The sequence below is a fragment of the Stegodyphus dumicola genome, chromosome 4, assembly GCF_044657685.1.
Source record: "Stegodyphus dumicola isolate Sdum_Otavi_A_Nest chromosome 4, ASM4465768v1".
Taxonomy (NCBI): Eukaryota; Metazoa; Arthropoda; class Arachnida; order Araneae; family Eresidae; genus Stegodyphus; species Stegodyphus dumicola.
The window spans coordinates 189130606-189150861 of record NC_140771.1 but is presented as its reverse complement, the minus strand read 5'-3'; the positions used below and the strand labels follow the sequence as shown (position 1 = coordinate 189150861).

At 31.3% G+C, this 20256-nt stretch overlaps 1 protein-coding gene across 1 annotated transcript; it reads right to left on the bottom strand.

Moving 5' to 3' along the window:
• Nucleotides 1-202: 202 nt before the first annotated feature.
• LOC118182545 (kinesin-like protein KIF11) lies at nt 203-19877 on the bottom strand. Its single transcript, XM_085814394.1, is given in 3 exon segments — nt 203-1333; nt 1335-3539; nt 19599-19877. Coding segments are annotated over 3 exon segments (3615 nt in total).
• Between the last annotated feature and the right edge of the window lie 379 nt (nt 19878-20256).

The window sequence follows — 20256 nt, the reverse complement described above, 5'->3', positions numbered from 1 at the left end:
GCGGATTCCAAATCCAACATCTCTGCTCCTGGGCGAAAAAGGGGAGGGAAATCAACTAATACGGTAATTCGTCCGCAAGAAAGAATAGCCAAAAAAGATAAACATTTCTGTTTAATACTCGCAACTGTGCTTAATTTGCTGGTCACTTAACATGTGCTTACTTCTAATAGTTCCATAACTTTCAGATTAAATTTAGCACCTGCTAAGCTTGGTTATTTTGAAGTTTCTGCTCACAGCAGTTATTTTCTTCATTACAGAGACAATTCGTTTTCTTCTCAAACGTTATATAAGGAGTCGATTTTGTCTTTTTAGCGTCTGATACAGAAGAGGCAGTTTCGCAGCTGGAATTTTCACTTACAGATGAATTCAGGTTTGTAACTTCAGGACTTACATCATTATCTGTGTTTTTCAGCTCTTCACTTTCATTTAAACTTGAATCTAAAGGCAAGTTTACTGCAACAGCGGTGTCAGCCGCCAGTTGTGTGTGGAACCTCTGTAGTATGCGGTCATGAGATGTTGCAACAAGCATCTTTGAATAAACATATGTTTTTCGCACAGGTGTTGTTCCTGTAGGAACATCTTTAACTAAGTCTTCTGCAATGAATTTCTCAAATTCAAGATCTCTTTTAAATATTTCATTTTTAAGTTTTGCTGCTGCTTCATTAATAGCCTTTTCAGACTCATTAACAGTATTTGTTGATTTCAGAGTAACGGTCTGCAATACTTCACTGCGTTTTTGAAGTAGAGAGCTATCATTTCTGACTTTATTTAGCAAAGATGTTTCAATATCTTTAAATATGTCTCCTGCTGTTTGCTGATTGTGAGAAACAAAAGATGAATGATTTCCAAATGCAGTTTTAATGTCTGTAAAATTTTCCTCTTCTGCCTTTGTATTTTGCTCCAAAAGATTGCAAACAGAAGAATTTATATTCTGTCCACTTTCAAATATGCTTTCATTTCTTGTAACAAACTCTTTTACATTTATTGTACCTAATATATAATCTAAAATAGCCTTCTCTTTTTCAGTTTCTTCTGATGAGGGTATTAACATTTCCATAGGCCTTTCAATGTCTTTTAAGACTTCTATATTATCCTTTATTTTAAAACAAGTTCCTTCGAGCTCAAAAATACATTTATTCAATTCTTTTTGACATTTGCTGTAAGTCTGAAGGGATGACATGATTTCTTGCAGTTCATTCAATTTCTTTGAGAACTCCTCTTGCAGATTAGTTTGAGTAGTCGAAATAGATTGTGTCTGCTGCTGGAATTCTTTAAGCAACTGCTCATGATGCTCATAAAATGTCTTCAGATTTTTCTTTATATTATTCAAAAGTCTTTTTTTTTTCTTCAGCTTTAAAAATAAGTGCACTTTTCTGTTTTTCTATCTTTTGATGTATATTATAGTAGGCATTTTGAAAGCAGTCTCTCATTTCAGTGTTAACTGCATTTAATTGATTGAGCAATATTGGGAATTCCTCATATAAAAACATGTGTTTATCAGATATATTTGAATCCTTTTTACATTTTAATTTTTCAAGCAAGCAATCACCCCACTGAATATCATTTGCTGCTTCAGCTTTCATGTGCGATGATAGATTACTCATATTAATCTTATGATAATCAAGCAAATCAGTTAAACATTTAACTGATTGTTGCTGATACTCATGAAAACCATGTATAGCAGTATCTAAATCCTCTTTAATACTTTGAAGATTTTCAATTTGTTCCTTTTCAGCATTTGAAACCATATCTTCCAATTTAGCAAACTGTTTTTGATACATCATTCTAAAATCTTGACATCGTTCTTCATTAGTTTTTTCCACCATTTGTTTTCGCTCAAATTTAGCATGAAGTCCACTCACATCATTAGTTGTCTGATCTTCAACTTGTAATAACAGTTGTGCTTGTTGTGATAGCTTCTTTTCAGTAATTTTTTGAATGCCAATTAAATACTGATTTTCATCTCTCTGTAGCGTTGTTTCACTAAGGACCTTTCGTGTATAGTTTAATGCGTCAGTCTTGCTAGAAAGTTCGGTAGCAGTTTTTTCGTACATTTTATGAGTTTTATCCAGTTTTACACACGTCTTGTAAGGTTCATCTTTTGTTGAAGTAAATAATTCTTCAATCTTTGTATTTTCTTCCGTCAACTCCTCAATCTTTTCAGTAAGTTCTCTGATAAGTTCTTTCTTAACCTCAATTTCATTAATCATATTTGTATGGTTATCTAAGTCAATGTAAAAACCTTCTTTGCTTCTTAAGGCAACAAGGTCTTTTCTCAGTCGTTCAATTTCTTCAGTGTATTTACGAATAAGAGCTCTTTTTGTCATTTTTTGGTTCACTTCAGGCTTTATTGTTATAGTCTTTGCCTTTGTAGCATAGTCCAAAGTGCTTATTGTTTCATCAATATTACATGATGCAGGAGATATAGTAGCAATGATAGATGTTTTTGTATGCCCACCAAGAAAGTCTTGAAGTAGTCTAGTTAACTTACTTTCCCTATAAGGTACATGTGGCTGTTTCTCAGTCAAAGCAGTTATCACTCTACCTAAGGTCAAAAGGCTCTGGTTTATGTTACTAGCCTCTCTAGCTCTTTTGTCAACAGCTCCAGAACGTCCAACATTTTCACTTCCGGCAAGGTCAACCAAATTTAACTTTCCAGTTTTTAAAAGTTCTCCTTCAATAGTATTTTCTTTTATATGCACAGTTATTGAAAAAACAGTATGACTACGGCTAGACGTAGCATTTAACATGGTTGCAGCTGTTTGTCTGCGAGATGTGCGTTTTTCTAAAATAGCATATACTTCATCTCTGCTATTCACCATGATTTCTTCTAAACCTTGAATAATTACAGAACCCTTACGGTTAGAATCCTCAAATAAGCGCAATCTGGACAATTCAGTTGAACTGAGCAAATCAAATAACTCTTCATTATATACTTCAAGGAATGACACACGAACAGAAAATTCTACATTTTCTTCTTTATTTAATTCTTCAAACAACTGATGCAAAGAACGGGGAATAATTCCTGCTCCTGAGTCATCTTCCCAAGAACATGTTGTACTGTTTCTTTCACCTTCCATTGTATAGGTTTTTCCTCTTCCTGTTTGACCATACGCAAAAACAGTACAATTATAACCCATCAGAACTTCCTGAATCAGTGGTCCAACAACAGCTTTGTCCACAGATATTTGTTTTGTATCAGGAGGAAATACCTTGTCAAAAAAGAATTCTCTAGTTGAATTTCTGTCCTTTACTACAATTTCTTTTTTTTTTTTTTTTTCTGGTATAACTTCCACCACTGATGTACAGAACTGTTTACGTCTTTTTAGCGTAACGTTATAGTTTCTTCTTTCCGTATTAATTGTTTTAGTTTTTCTTCTCTCCCGAATATGGCAAGGAAATCCAAGGGAAAGGAGGGCAAGGAAATCTCTCTCCCGGATATGGCAAGGAAATCTCCTTCTTGAAGCGTTGCTTGCTACTGAACCGGTTTTGTAACAATTTTCGGAGCAGAATCTCTGTCGACTTGATTCATTCCTATTCTGTTAGGTTAGTTGTTATAGTTAGTACCTCTTATATGTTCTTTGTTGTTCGTTGCACCTGCATATATGTACTTTGTGTAAATATTTTGATATTTTTTCACTGTAGTTTGACTTTCCTGTATTTTATAGCGTTTTGTATTGTGTTTCTTTACTTATTCTTTTATTTTGAACATTTTATGTAGTAACTTAAGAATGAATTTTTATTTAATTAAATTTTTTGCTACTTGTGATTGTAAGTGTTCATTTCATATTTTTATTTTAGATAATGTAATTCTAAATCTATCAACATTTAAATTAGGAAAACATAATAATTAAAAGCCGAAATAAAGAAGTAAACTCTCCAGATGAACCTTGATGATGCTTGAAGACTTCTTGAGAACGTCGCGACTTTCTGGAAATTTACGGAAAACACATCATTAAAACAAACAACAAATGATTTTTCGTGAAGCTTGAGGATGCCTGTGCTATAGTGTATATATGGCTCGATTTGTTATGTGACAATGTGTTAATAGAATTACGTCGGTAATAACTGTTTTAATATTTACACTGTAAATGTTATCAGCAGTCCTCGATATTCTTCTTGCGTGAAGAAGGATTTTTCTTATCTGTGTTATTCCCCTTGATGTATTTACAGCTTCATACTTTGTCAATAATTATTACGAAATAGGTAAAGGATTTGCGTCACTATTTGTTGGATAACTCTCGTGCTGGATCCCATGGAAAGAGTTAACGGACGAGTTGGAAAGAAAGGTTTTAAAAAATTATAATGCGAAATATGCCCCCATTCTTTGGCTTAGATCATATTTTTAAAATATCTCGACACATAACTAAAAATTACAAAAAGACAGGAATTTTCATGTACAGAGCAGATGCACCTTTCTTTCGTAGCGTTTTATGATACGCATTGATTTACCAATACTGATCATTGCATCTATGGGTACATTGGATTTCCAGATCTCTGTATAGCAGAATGCTCCTTATCGAAACTTATTAAATTTCCTGCAGATAATGCCATTTGTTTCAAAAATTCCTTATTAAATGAAGATATCTTGTTTTCAAAATTTGTAAATTAACGACTCTAATTTCTGCAATTCAGGAAAGGTATTTGCCACTTCACTTAAATAGTAACCCAGTAAAAATGTATAACATATTAAATAATGTGAGCATTGCAAACATTGTGTAAGACAAAAAAACTAGTTTTGGGGTGTTTAGAGTAAATCAAGCTATTAAATGAACGATCAAATTAAGTAAAGTTGAAGATCAAAACGTTTATTAAATAAGTAAATCTAAAATATGGAGTTACATAACTACAGATGGCAGGACTAAAATTTAGTACCGAAGAGATCTACACACACATGCACGCGCGTGTGCAGAAAAAGAAAAAAAAAACACTGTTTACTTCTTAGAAAATTTAAATAAACCAGTGGGAAGTAGGCCTATTTCCCAATTCAAAAGACATACCAAAATTACTACAGTTGCCTTTTCTGTAAAATACACCACATTAATATCTAGTGTAAACTATAGAGGCGGAGGCATAATACAAGAATTTATAAAATTAATTTCTTCACTAATCCATTATAGTAATTAGAATAAACAGAAGTAGTGTTCCCTATGATGGCATTTAAAACAGGATGTCACCGGAATGAGTTAAGTTAGAACAAGATTCATGTTGAGAGATGTTCTGTATTCAAATAATAACTCGGTCACTACAAATCAGAATCAACATCACACATTTTCAAACAGTGAACTTTCATTAAGCAAATATCTCCCTATTGTTGGTATACAAAATAAATAAAAAAAAATATTAACAGGATGAACCAGGAGTCAATTGAGTTGATTTCATTTTTCCTTTCCCCTCGATATATGTGTCTAAAGCCGGATGTCTCCTGGTCACAATCTTCAAGATTTCCATCAATGTTCCAATAAAAAGAAATTTGTAAAAACTAAAAGTGCTTAGTGAGGAAATGCAGGACAGAAATTTTATTGAAACAAACCCTTCCTTCTAGTGGATCTTCTGGTTAGTTGTTCTCACCTTCTTACTATGGCGGCTATCATCACGTCTTTCTGCGACTCGAGGCATGTAATTTTCGGACGAGGTCTCAGCTTCGAATCTCCCGCTGATGCTATTCTTCTCACAGCGAATATTCTAGCACTTGGCTAGGACACTGGGAGAAGGAACGCCAAGTACCAACACCTATTATAGCGCCTCTTCGATATAACGTTGACGTTAAGCTTCAGGAAGTTGGCACATCTCTCCCTTTCCTTCTATCACTGCACACGAAGGACAATCCAGGTAAATAACCCGACCCTCTGTTCTCGAAACAACAACCGAATTCCGCTGCCCTCTTCCTCAGTTCCACATTAACAGGGATACATGCAGAAAAACACCAATTTCGTCCATAATGAGAAAGCGTTAAGCATAATTGCAGACAAACTGTTAGCCTCGCATCGAGGTCCAAAAAATCAACTCCGGCATATGGTATTCAAATCATAAAGGATCTACAGATAAAGACAAGATTACAGATGATTTTATAGCATAGATTAGAAAATAATTTTAAACAATTCTAAGTACTGAATTCAATGCTATTACATGCAGATTTATTGCATTACAAATCATTGAAATTTAGTTTTAAACAAATTCCAACTAGTGAATTCAGTTCTATGGCACAGAGTTTCACTTCGTTACAAATTGTAGAGAAATTAATACCTGAGTCAGAAATGGAGATTCAATAACTTCACTGGAAAGAAAGGTAAAAATTAAACAGAATTAAATTAGCAAAGCTATTGCGTTTAAACTTCAACCTAGTGTAACTAAACAAAAATTAATCATTAGTTACTTTAAATGTCATCCAAACAAACCACCAATAAAACCAAACAAAACTAAATTAAGTTTTTCAAAGGTTAAAAAGGAAATTAAAGAAGTTAAAATAAATACAGCTTTTAAGTTAAAAATATTAACAATACCAAAATTAAGTAACACAATTACAGCTCTTTAAATAACCACTTTAACAAAACTAATCAATTACTAAAATCAATAATAATCAAAATAGGTAACAATTACACACCAATTCTTTAAAGTTTCATTATTTTATTTACAAACTCACACACAGAAGCTTTATTTTGTAAGCATAATGTGTAAAGGCTTATTTAAAAAATTATGATTGTATTATTTGAATGATCTATTTTATGATTGTTTGAAAAAATTTTAGTCCATGAAATCCATGAAATGTGGACGTTCTGAACTTTTTTTTTTTTTAAATGAAATTTCATTTTAGTTTTAGTTTCTTATTTTTTCTTCATGTAAGTATATTTCAAACTATAAAGTTTTAAGTTTATATTGTAATGTAAAAAATGTAATTAATTTGGTTATTTAAAATTAAATAACCAAATTAATATATAATATATATAAAATTTAAAATTAAATAACCAAATTAATATATAATATATATAAAATTTAAAATTAAATAACCAAATTAATATATAATATATATAAATTAATATATAATATATAATAAAATTATTTAAATTAATTATTATTTAAAATTAAAACAAATCTAATTAATGATGAATATGGGATTATACCTGTTAACCAGTGGTAGAAATTAGGTGTCCCCGTTTAATGCAAACTGAAACGATTTGTTGTTTATTTCAATAAAATTTTAATTTATTCTATCTAATATGTCATAGTTATTCAGTGAAATTTCCATTAACCTGAAGTTCACGACTCAGTTGCTTGCTAAAGTAAATGTGTGAAAGCTTACTTCACAGATAATATTTACTTTCATTTGCAAAATTAGTGCAGTTGTTAAAAGCTTTCCAAATACCATGCATCTTGTGCACTAAGGGATTATCGTTTGCTTTGGTGAACAACACCGCTGTAATTTTTCATTCATTTTAAATAAAGAAATCGGAAATATATCATTTTTATGCAAATTCGGAAGCGTACATATCCTAAAGACTTGATATCGTCGTACATAAAACATTAAGTAAAAAATAGTTGTTTTTACTGACTTTTTTATGCTTAATGTTTTGCGCATTAATATGTTGATCTAAAGCATAGTAAACATTGAGGATATTATTTGCATATTTTATCTATGCCACCATTTATTATAGAAAAAAAATTCTTTTCATGTGTTTTGCAGTAATAGAAAAATATTTCGAATTATTCAACATTTGAAAAATCTCCATTATTGTTTTGCTTATTTTTTGCTTTGGCTTTATTATATTTGCTTTCAAACACCTTGAAAGATTATTTTTTCCTAAAAGTAAAGATCATCTGCATTTATTTCAACTCGACTTTATTCTTACGTAAGCATCATTTGATATGCAAATGGATCATCTCCTTTCATGAAGGTTGAAAATATTCTAGAAACTATAGTTCTTTATTTACTTTGAAATCTGGAGAATATATTCTTTAATTCAAGCACTATGATAGGTTTTGTATGAAATATGTATTCTTTAATTTCAAATGAGAAGAGAGAAAATATTGAATTGGAATACTAACTTTTGATGCTAGCATTTATAAGCAAAGTTCGTGCATACTTAAATACCGTACAGAAAAATACGTAAATGTAAGAAATATACTTATATTTGACATATTTGACTTTACAAATTTTAAACTGGAGTGCTATATCTGTATTTTACTTTCTCTAATCTTACTTACTAACTCTATTTTACTTCCAAGAAGGACTAAACGCATTTGATATGATGAGCGGAATTTGAGGACGGACAGTTAAGAGAACATTTTCATAATTTTATTGTTATGTATTATTTATTATTATTTTCAAGCTTTAAGTTTTGCTTACTTAATTCAGTTTTGATTAGTAATTGAAATTATTAATTATTACTTTAGTTGTTTAAAGTTGGTTGTAAGTTTAAACTGTAACTTTTTGTAAACTTTAAATTTAGGTCTGGTTGCTTTAAATGTTTTCTTATGTTGAAGTTGTTTATTTTAATTTGAGTTTAGGGGCTTAAGTTTACTTGGTTTTTGTACTTTTTGTTTTGACTCTTAAGGTTGTTAAACTTTTAACATTAATTTTAGTTTGTAGCATTTAACTTTAATTATTTTAAAGCCTTGTTGCTGCACTTTTGATGTGTTATTTTTTTTTTAATTTTATTTGAGGTAACTTAATTTTCCCCTTTTTCAATTAAAGTTTATTGAATTCAGATTTTCTGGCTGGTGGTAAGGTAAATCAATAGTAGTCGAAACTCAATCTAGATAATGAGTGTGTATACTTCATTTTTGCTGAAGAAAAAAAAATATATTGGGCTGACATTTTTAATGAATTTAATTGTTATGTAAAAGTCTAATTTTTAATGTCCTAAATTCGTTTATTGTGTTGAAAAACTATTCACTGGTTATGTAATTTTCGCACCCCAAACCGTCGGCTTGGAATTCATTCGAAATTGGATACGAAGGAGTTAATGTCTCTAAATGAATGTAAGATTGATTTTACTTACTTTTGTATTGTTTTAATGTTAGTTATTTTACACTGTACCTTAGTCATAGAATGGGTTTAAAATGATAACACAACGCAAACGCTTTTTTTTTTTTTTTTTGTAATTTAGAATTGTTTTATTATTTATGTTTCACTCTGATCTTTACTCGAATCGTTATTTAATGTGATTGATACAGTACTGGTTGAGAAAATTGTTTACTGATGTTGAACAGATTCACACATCTTCCAAAATCCATATGAGCTAAAACATGAATTTTCAATTACACAGTGAGGATGTTTAGTAGTACCTTTTGTATATGATTATTAGTTATAGTGTTCTATACTTAATAATATAGAACATTATCATATATTTAAATCTATATGATGTAATTTAATCAATGTTTATATTTTTTATTCTTTAATGTACCCTTCTAGTTTAGTTCTTTACCAAATGTACAGTAAAATAGCAAAATTGTAGGGACTTCCATAATTAGTTCGTTATGGTAAAATTTTGTTATTCTTTCAACAATTTTAGTCAGTGCATAATCTAAATTACTTCAGCGTGAATTTTCATTTGGTAAGAAAGTTTAACCATTTTCAGACACTGAAGAAAATAAATGATTGTTCTGTTAAAATATTTGAAAGAATATCATTGGATAAGGGAAGCAAGTCTACTTAAACTGCCTTTTTTTTTACTTCGTCAACCATATTTCATTTTTTTTAAAATTGAATTTATATTGTGAGAATTGTGCCTAATAATAAATTTGTAACACCTATATGCGACTAAATTTAATTCCTAAGCCATTTAAAATATAACCCTTAACGTTTCAGTATTACTTGGATGAATGCTTAGTTTTTACTTACAGCTTAACTACGTCTGAAACAAGCAAATCAAGGATTCAGTTTATATGAACGTTATTTTACCTCACCGCTTGTGAAAGTTAAGCTAAAATTAATGCAACACTAGTTTTACCAGTCGCCTAAACTTGGTATAGAATAAACAATAGGCCTTTAAAAGTCTTGTAAATACAATATCTAGTTTATTTCTAAAACATGTTGCAAATTTACAGATCGCCTACTGACATTTGCTGAAAATCTGAACTTACCATTCCAGTGGGCTTTGAAATAAACAATAGGCCTTTAAAAGTCTTGTAAATACAATATCTAGTTTATTTCTAAAACATGTTGCAAATTTACAGATCGCCTACTGACATTTGCTGAAAATCTGAACTTACCATTCCAGTGGGCTTTGAAATAAACAATAGGCCTTTAAAAGTCTTGTAAATACAATATCTAGTTTATTTCTAAAACATGTTGCAAATTTACAGATCGCCTACTGACATTTGCTGAAAATCTGAACTTACCATTCCAGTGGGCTTTGAAATAAACAATAGGCCTTTAAAAGTCTTGTAAATACAATATCTAGTTTATTTCTAAAACATGTTGCAAATTTACAGATCGCCTACTGACATTTGCTGAAAATCTGAACTTACCATTCCAGTGGGCTTTGAAATAAACAATAGGCCTTTAAAAGTCTTGTAAATACAATATCTAGTTTATTTCTAAAACATGTTGCAAATTTACAGATCGCCTACTGACATTTGCTGAAAATCTGAACTTACCATTCCAGTGGGCTTTGAAATAAACAATAGGCCTTTAAAAGTCTTGTAAATACAATATCTAGTTTATTTCTAAAACATGTTGCAAATTTACAGATCGCCTACTGACATTTGCTGAAAATCTGAACTTACCATTCCAGTGGGCTTTGAAATAAACAATAGGCCTTTAAAAGTCTTGTAAATACAATATCTAGTTTATTTCTAAAACATGTTGCAAATTTACAGATCGCCTACTGACATTTGCTGAAAATCTGAACTTACCATTCCAGTGGGCTTTGAAATAAACAATAGGCCTTTAAAAGTCTTGTAAATACAATATCTAGTTTATTTCTAAAACATGTTGCAAATTTACAGATCGCCTACTGACATTTGCTGAAAATCTGAACTTACCATTCCAGTGGGCTTTGAAATAAACAATAGGCCTTTAAAAGTCTTGTAAATACAATATCTAGTTTATTTCTAAAACATGTTGCAAATTTACAGATCGCCTACTGACATTTGCTGAAAATCTGAACTTACCATTCCAGTGGGCTTTGAAATAAACAATAGGCCTTTAAAAGTCTTGTAAATACAATATCTAGTTTATTTCTAAAACATGTTGCAAATTTACAGATCGCCTACTGACATTTGCTGAAAATCTGAACTTACCATTCCAGTGGGCTTTGAAATAAACAATAGGCCTTTAAAAGTCTTGTAAATACAATATCTAGTTTATTTCTAAAACATGTTGCAAATTTACAGATCGCCTACTGACATTTGCTGAAAATCTGAACTTACCATTCCAGTGGGCTTTGAAATAAACAATAGGCCTTTAAAAGTCTTGTAAATACAATATCTAGTTTATTTCTAAAACATGTTGCAAATTTACAGATCGCCTACTGACATTTGCTGAAAATCTGAACTTACCATTCCAGTGGGCTTTGAAATAAACAATAGGCCTTTAAAAGTCTTGTAAATACAATATCTAGTTTATTTCTAAAACATGTTGCAAATTTACAGATCGCCTACTGACATTTGCTGAAAATCTGAACTTACCATTCCAGTGGGCTTTGAAATTCTAGTCTTCCGCGAGGTAGCGGCTTTGCGCCAGACGACAAGCTGGACCGACGTTAAGCCAAACTCTTATACGTTTACGAACTATTCCTCTAACTAAGCTGCAAGCATGTTGAATATTTATAATCTATGGAATGAGTAAGCCTGTGACGAAATGAAACAATAGGAAGGATGTCAAACTAAAATCAAACTGATTACTGAAATTCAAATGGAATGCCACATGTATTAAGTTAAATTATAACTTATTTTTCTATGCTCGTAATATTATTCCTTCATACCAGAACGTTCACGCAAAGTGCATGGTAAACTGAATATTTTAAGAATAGGATAATAATTTTTACCCAGAAGCTATTGAAGCATTCAATAGCTTCTGGTCTTCTTAGCTTCATGCTTGTGAGGTCGCATACGGTGATTGTGAAAGACATATTGAGCATTATTAGTTATGCCTAGTAAATTGTTAAATATGCGTGCTACATATGCTACATGCTACATAATGTACAATTATAAAACGTTGATTTCTCTTATGTGTGTACTGTAAAACATTTTTTAAACTCTTATAAAGTATTTTCTGCCTTCTTCGTCTTCTGATGCCTTCGTGGTGTAACGAATGTAACGGTACCACACTCGTGGTGTAACGGTACCACACTCGACGCGTATTCGAGAGGTTCAGGTTCGAGTCCCAGCAAGGGCCTTGCATATGTTTCATGTCCCCTGCTTCAGAATAACTTAATAACTCAACACTGGCACCCAAACTAAAATTTGGTGGGTGATGATTCTTCACCATCAGGATTTGGCGATTGGGTTCCCTAATCCACAATCGCCCTTTAAAAGGGAGAGTATATAAGCTATTGTCTCCCTCCTTTCTGCATGTCTTGGTGCTGTAACGGTAGCCCACTCGGCGCGAATTCGAGAGGTCTAGGTTCGAGTCCCGGCTAGGGCATTGCTCATTTTTCACGTCTCCCGTATCAAAATAACCTAGTTACTCTATACACTAATTATTTTTTGCTAGACTAAGACACTGAAGAACAGGAAAGCTCTGGATGGCAAACAACACAACATGAAAGTAAGATTTAAATTTTAAACACCATCCCATTGAATTTGCACCCTATTGCTGCCACCTTGCCTGAGCAAGCTTCCTTGTGTTAACTGTAAATGAGATATCGAAAATTATTGGCTGTACTGATAAGTTGTTTAATACGGCAGTTGTTTCAGGTGTTGTAAATTTAAAATTTAGGTTATTATTGTAAATAATCGGAATTTTTACATCAAAACAATAGGCGTACATTGCAAGTTTTATATATTAAGATTCGTTTTAATTTACTCTACAATTTAGTATTTGTAAAACACACTAGGAGTAATTAATAAGATTCAATTTATGTTTTAGTTTGAGAAAATTGTATGTGATTTTAATAGTTAAATGAATGTCAGATGCGATAGTTGCTTAAGTGTTTACATAACATATGTCGATAATTAGAAAGTTGTTAATGCTAAATTATTCCGAAATGCCAAAGTTATAATATGCCATGAATTGATAATATTCTTTCGTTGTTTTATCTAAATATGCTTTAATTCTTTTTCATTTGCTGCAGTAAAATGTGGCACCATAATAAAATGCTGCATTATTAAACATCCCAGCAACTTTAATGTGATAATAAATTTACCTTAGAGAATTGATACTATTCCTTTAGATAAAAACATCGCTCAAAGCAATTTCTAAGTAGAACTGGGTTACTGCCTGCATGCCAAAATCTATGATATTGTTTGCGCCATTTTATTCGGAAGAAGACTTGATTTTTTTTTTACCCGCATAAGGAAATGAATGAGAAATACGGTCAAATTTATTTTTTATGCTGAACAGCAATTTTTATATTAATTACACATTTGCGTAATCCTTTCAAGCTGACATTTCGATTTTCGGCCTTATGCAATTTAGGCAATGGAATAAATTGCAACACCTGTTAAATGTACTCAAAGTTGTTATTGGATTATCTAATAAAATATTTAGTCTTATATCTTGGATGATTCTTATTCTATTAAATGCATTACGTGGGACGAGTATTTCAAGGGCCATTTTCTGATTCTCTTTTGCTTTTTAAGAGCATGAGAAAAAGTTATATTTCAGTATAAAACTATTTTAAGTTTCTTTCACTGATTTCAAAGAATAAAATATAGAGAACAGCTCTTTACTTGTAATGGCACTTTCGCGTATAACACGGAGAGAATCACTAATGGAATGCTATACAATTTACAAATTGAAGTTGTTCCTTTTGCGGCACTGAACTTGTCAAGACATCAAGCACACCTCATTTACTCCTTCTCTTGACAAGAGATTGTCGAGCCCACTGAATAGATATCTTACCTTTTCTAAAGCAATTACAGTATATAGACTAAAAGAATATTTTATTTTTTTAGATTAGTATTTGAATTATTGAGGAACTCAATAAAAGTGGCTTTCTGACGATTCCGCTCGTTGCAAATGACTCGGGCATTTACGACTGACATCATTAGCAGTTAAAAACCTTTCTGCATCATTTGTTGATCTTCTATCAATCTCATACAAGAAGGTCATTTAATCCACACTAATAAAGCCATTCTTAAAAAATTCGCAAAATGCTATTAGGGCTGAAGTAAAGAATATGAGTCATGCTGGCATTTTTTTACATATCAAAAAGCATCTTATCATTTTGGCAATTATTCAAAGTTCAGCTGGCATGCGGTTTTTATCTTTGTGCATAAACACAACTTCACCTCGATTTAGTTTCCGATAAACTTTTCAGCGTGTATTTTCTTGATTTTTCTTTAAAGGAGAAACTGTTAAAGTATGTCTGATCCTTTAAATAAATCATAATTTTATTAAAACTCTTAGAAATTCTTGTGCTTACATTTACGAACATGATTTGCAAAACATTATGTCTTAACCCTATAACAAAATAAATGAAATACAAATATTAGAAATTATCTGTTATAATATCAAGAAGGAGGAAAAGTAACTGACATTATTTCATTCGTGGGGAAGTATGATAAATAAAATAAAATTCCATGAGCAAAATACAAATCGTAGAAATAAAATTTTAAAATTCTAATATCAGTAATATGTTAGGTACAGATCTCTGTTTTTTATCACTTAAATGAAGATTAAGGCTTGAATTATGGACGAAGTAATTATTTATGACGTGGAAACCACTTAATTTTGACGGCAAATACTAAATAAAAAGTAATTTCACCTGTGCTGCCACTTAATTACAAAAATGAAGGTAATTAGGTTACTTATGAGCAGCAGTTTTAAAAAATCATATATAGCTTTAATGGATTCGAACCCCAAACCCTCTGCTAACTAGATATGCTTATTGCAGGATTAAGACACACAAAACAGAAATTCTTAAATTCTACCATCCCAGTCAAGCATGAAGAGAGGGAATGGAACAAAATTTGAAACTCTGTCAGATCAAGTAACTTCGAAAGCAATTATCATGCATCATGTTTCATGGCCTCATTGCAGAATTATTATGTTTCAACTCGGACCTCAAACATAAAATTTTTTTTTCATCATTCACAAGCAGAAATATTAAAATCTCAATTGAATGTCACATAAAATCCAGCACAAGAACTTTTAATAAAGAAATATTTAATCGTTATAAAGTTTTAATAAAGAAATATTTAATGTGTATATAATTTTAAAATACAATTAGTTTACAATTTGAAATGAGATGTATCTTCAGGTACTTTTAATTATTTTTTTCTTTCAAAATGTTGCATGTAAACAAACTGTGAGTTGAAGGATATGCTTATGCTTTTACCGAAAATAAATATTCCCATTCCGTATGTCAAAATCGCTCTGAAATGCATGTTATTAAAATTCCAAGCGCAGAATAAACAACATTATTAATCGGAAAGGAAAAAACATCAATCATTACTTCTATATGGAATGAAACCTCCAAACAAATAACCATAAAAGGTACGTACATTCTTTTATATCTAAAATTAAATCGCTGGGAACAAAAGAAAGCTCCTTTGACACATAAATGAATTGGCTAAATAAAATAAAATAATAAACAAAGATTTATAACTTAAAAAAGCATGAAGTTCACCAACTTTTGTCGAGACATGTTGCTCAACTCAGAACAGTTTTTAAATGCAGTAGGAAAACTATTGAGGAGGAGATAAATTGAAATACATTGTAACCCTAGATGACGCGTGTGTTTACCTGCATAACTGCAACAAAAAAATAGGTTCATTTATCATAGAAAGCGAAGCGAAATAATGTCCAAACCTTGTAGTTTCAGTAAAATGTCTGTGATAGCTGCAGGATTCTTTTATGATGGGAAATTAAAAACTCGAATAGTGGAAAAACATTTTAAATCAACGCAACGTATAATGAAGAGAAATTTTTGCATCCGACATCTGCAGAAGAAATAATTTTTTAATGAACTTTAAAGAGTGAAAGTTCATCAAAACAAAACAGCAAATCATACTTCATAGCGGATAAAAAATGAAGACTTGTACACGTACTACATATATACCTCTTCAACGTATTCTTGCCAAGCTGACTGAAGTTTCATTTATGAACTATTTTGCCTTTGATAGCTTGAAAATAGCTCTTTCTAAGCGCAATCACACAACGATGGAATGGCTAAGCAAAATAGTGAAAGAGGAATATAAATCCTGGAAATTTTAGGAAAAACTACTTGTGTCATGAATCAGGATGCAGACGTATATTATGGAAAAACGTTTATCATGTCGAAGATTAGAAAAAGTATTCTTTACATTTTAAACATTCATTAACTTAATTTAAAATTAATTAATTAAATTCTTTATATTTTAACATTAATTAAACTCCCTCTGCAGTTATGCTAAGCAATACACTCCGCATAAAGTTTGGGAGGTAATCTTTACATAAAGCGTTAAACAAAGAAATTTTAGCTAGAGGGAGATATTTTCAGAATAACTGAACCTTGTAAATGTTTTTAAAATGGAACTGGGACAAATATGTAGCAAAGTACTGGAAGAAGATCAAATGTAATACATTGATATTTCGCTTTTTAGAGGAATGGATTTTTTTTTTTACCTTTTGAAAACTCACATTTGTAAGTATTTTCAAAATATATATCGAAGTCTCCTATAATATTATTCAATGTTTTCAGGTGAATTGAAAGAATCCCTTTAGTAAATCGCATTTTTAAGAAATACTTGTACAACTGCTAGGAGGAAAGCGAAATAAGGCGGAAATGTACTAAAAGAAAATAATAAATACAGTTTCTGTATGTTAATCTATTAGTACTTTTCATTTCAAAGATACATGATCCAGCTTAAAGCTACGCTATTAAACAAAGGTATTTTGGGTGGAGCAGAAATTTTTCAAAACTCCATTTGTATTAAATTTAAGCAAATGTAGCTGAAAGCAGTTTTATTGAAATTCATGTATAAATTTGTCCTGTCTTTGGTGACATGTGTATTACTACTTTTAATTTAATGCGTTGGTATATTTTATATTTAATTTCAATAATTTAATTGAAATATGTTTCCAAAGGAAATTTTCGCAATCCAGATCAGAAATTCTATTCATTAGAATAAAGGTCAAGTCATATTTTCCAGTTTCCTTTTCTATAGTTATTTTGACTAATGTAAAAGAAAAATTACTACAAAAAACATAACATTGTTATTTGAAATATATATTAGTTTTAAAATTCTAGTTCGGACGCCACTGTAGAGACTATTCGGAAGCAGGAGACATGAAAAACGAGCAATGCCTTCGCCAGGACTCGAACCACGGAACTTTCGAATAAGCACCGAACGTGCTGAACACTACACCACGAAGACATTCTAAGAAGGCGGGGAGAAATACCTAATAACTTCTGTATACCAATGAATTAAGGTCACTCTATAATAAAAAATCTCAAGGTTTGAAGTCTGGAAATCTGGATAAACATTCATATTGGAAAAAAAAAAAAAAAACACTTTTTATTTTATGATTCATTTCTGTCGCAAAAGAAAATGGACATATCAAGTGGTAATTCATCCTGTTTAATAAGAAAATAAAAAATCTAATGTGTACACCACATGACTTCCTTGTACGGAATACTAAATTATACGCATTTTTTCTTGCATTTCATTTAAACTTATTGGATTGAAATAAATCTACTTCGTCGATAGCGCGTAAACCACAATAGAATAAGTGCACTCTTTAAAATTCACTATACTTGTTTACCATAGCGACACTCTGTCACTAGGTTCACTTATCAGCGCTATATTTCGTTCATATTATAACACAATGTACAAAATTTATAGCATTTGAAGAATTATCTAATCGTTGCCACATGTCCTATTCAAATACTATAATAAATCTAGAACGATGTATAAAAGAAATTAAGCAAATAAAACAAAAAAGAAACAGCTTTTCACAGACGATTCAGTATTTCTCATTCAATTAATTCAGTTCTCATTTCGCGACAAGGCAAAAATACATAAAACCTCAAAATATCTATATTAAAAATTACGAAGTAACTCTTAAATACTTACTTCCTCAAAAAATTCCAGGAAGGATTAAGCATGATTTAATTCGCAATAATAAATGAAGGCGTTGTCTTTGTTGTTGCGAAGCTTAGTCTCTCTAGATTGGCAACAAATCTATTATTCTGCTGTTTCAAATGTAAACAAGCATGCACGCCATGTTATTTAAAAATTAGGCTCAACCGCACTTACACAGCTTTTAAATTGTTGATAATTCTACAAATATTGCTTGCAGATTTCCTGAAGGCATAATAACCTTAAACGGAAGATAAGAACAGCATAATTCAATCATTTTTAAAGCAAAACATGCACAATTTGCAAACATATAAAAGTAAAGAAACTGAGATCACTGAGCTGGGTGATCAGTTAGCAAACCTTACAGAAACATCTATAATAAACAGAAAACTTTTCATAAAAAACTTAATATCACTTTCAATCCAAGCTACAACAGATTTACTAACCTCTATGCACTTCCCAAATTCCATAAAACACCATTAAAATTCAGATTTATAGCAAATAGAACTAACAACCACAAGAAAAATGTAGACTATTATTTTTCAATACAATTTTAAAAAAATTTTAAATTTATTTTCAACGATTGTAACACTAATCATAACTATTGCTGGATCATCCATAGTAACACTCCTGTCATTAATGCCATTCTGACAATTGACATACAAAGCATTAACTGCTATGACTTTGAAAACTTATCCTTTAGAAGAAATTTATACTAGTCTACTAGATCTGCCTAAACTCTTCCCTGATATGCTCACAATTATGAATCTTAGTAAATGGAAACCCTACCTAAAATGCACACTTTTTCATAACTACATTAAATTTCAAAATAAACTTTTTAAACAAGTTAAATGTCTTCCAATGGGCTCCCATTCCGGTACCGTGATCTGTAATATCTTTTTATTTATCAAAGAATTTAACTTCCAAAAAAAATTTACAACAGCAAGAATTAAATTACTACAAGCACACTTACAGATATATATATATGATCTTATTACATTTAATAATTTTAATAAGATTGAATACCCCGAGATTTATCCGAATTGCCTTACACTTAATAAAACTAATAATTCGCAAAATAATAATTTATCTTTTTATAAACACATAATACAGCTGACTGGACTACTGACTAGTCCGGAAGAGGAATGACTTCGATGAGTAGGTGACAAAGCGGTATGGTGATTATCTTGACGGGCTAATGCACTCCTGCTCAAAAAATAAGCAACAAAATCAAAACACGGAATAGAACGAAAAATATTTAATGGATATGCGTGCCATTCATCCAAGAAGTCGGTGTCACATTACTAGACCACATAGCAAACAATAAAATAATACATGTATTACGACCATCACATCTCGAAAGACCAAATGGATTGAAAGAATGTGCAATGGAAGCATCACGCTACCCTCTAGCTAAACATGCATACTTGACAACGGCCGAAGCAAGTTGCGTCGGTGATAGCTTGTGGCAGCAGCGCCCATTCCTGTAGTAATGCATGTCGGAGCTCGTGGAGAGTGCCTGACAGCACATAGCGCCCTAGTATCCGTTGTCCTAAAGTGTTCCACAAATGCTGTATGGTATTCAGGTCGAGTGATCTAGCAGGCCACGGCGCATGTGGAATGGTTTCACTCTCCAGATAACTCCACACAACTGAAGCTGTATGCGGACGAATGGTATCATTCACAAATATCGTGTCAGTATCCATTGTAATGGCAAAAAACGAACAAGACAGCATTGAATTTCGGCGCGATATCGTACGGCTATGCGGAAATACAAGAAATCACGCAGAGGTCGGTGCGGCTTTCTTCTTTTTTTGCCTCTTTCGACGATGTTTGGTGTCCAATAGTGTGTCCCTGTTAATTTTTTTTTTTTTTTTCTTTTTCTTTTTTTTTTTTTTTCATTTTCTTTTTTTTTCCGTCCTTTTGTTTTTGTAAGTACAGTTAAAGTAGTTTACGACAATAAAGAGCTTTGATGCATTTTCAATGTAAAAGAAATTCTTTATTAACGGAGTCTTGGATTATTTTCAAAAATGTCGGATTATTTTTTAAAAAATCGTGATTTGGGCTAAATCACGAAGAAAGCAG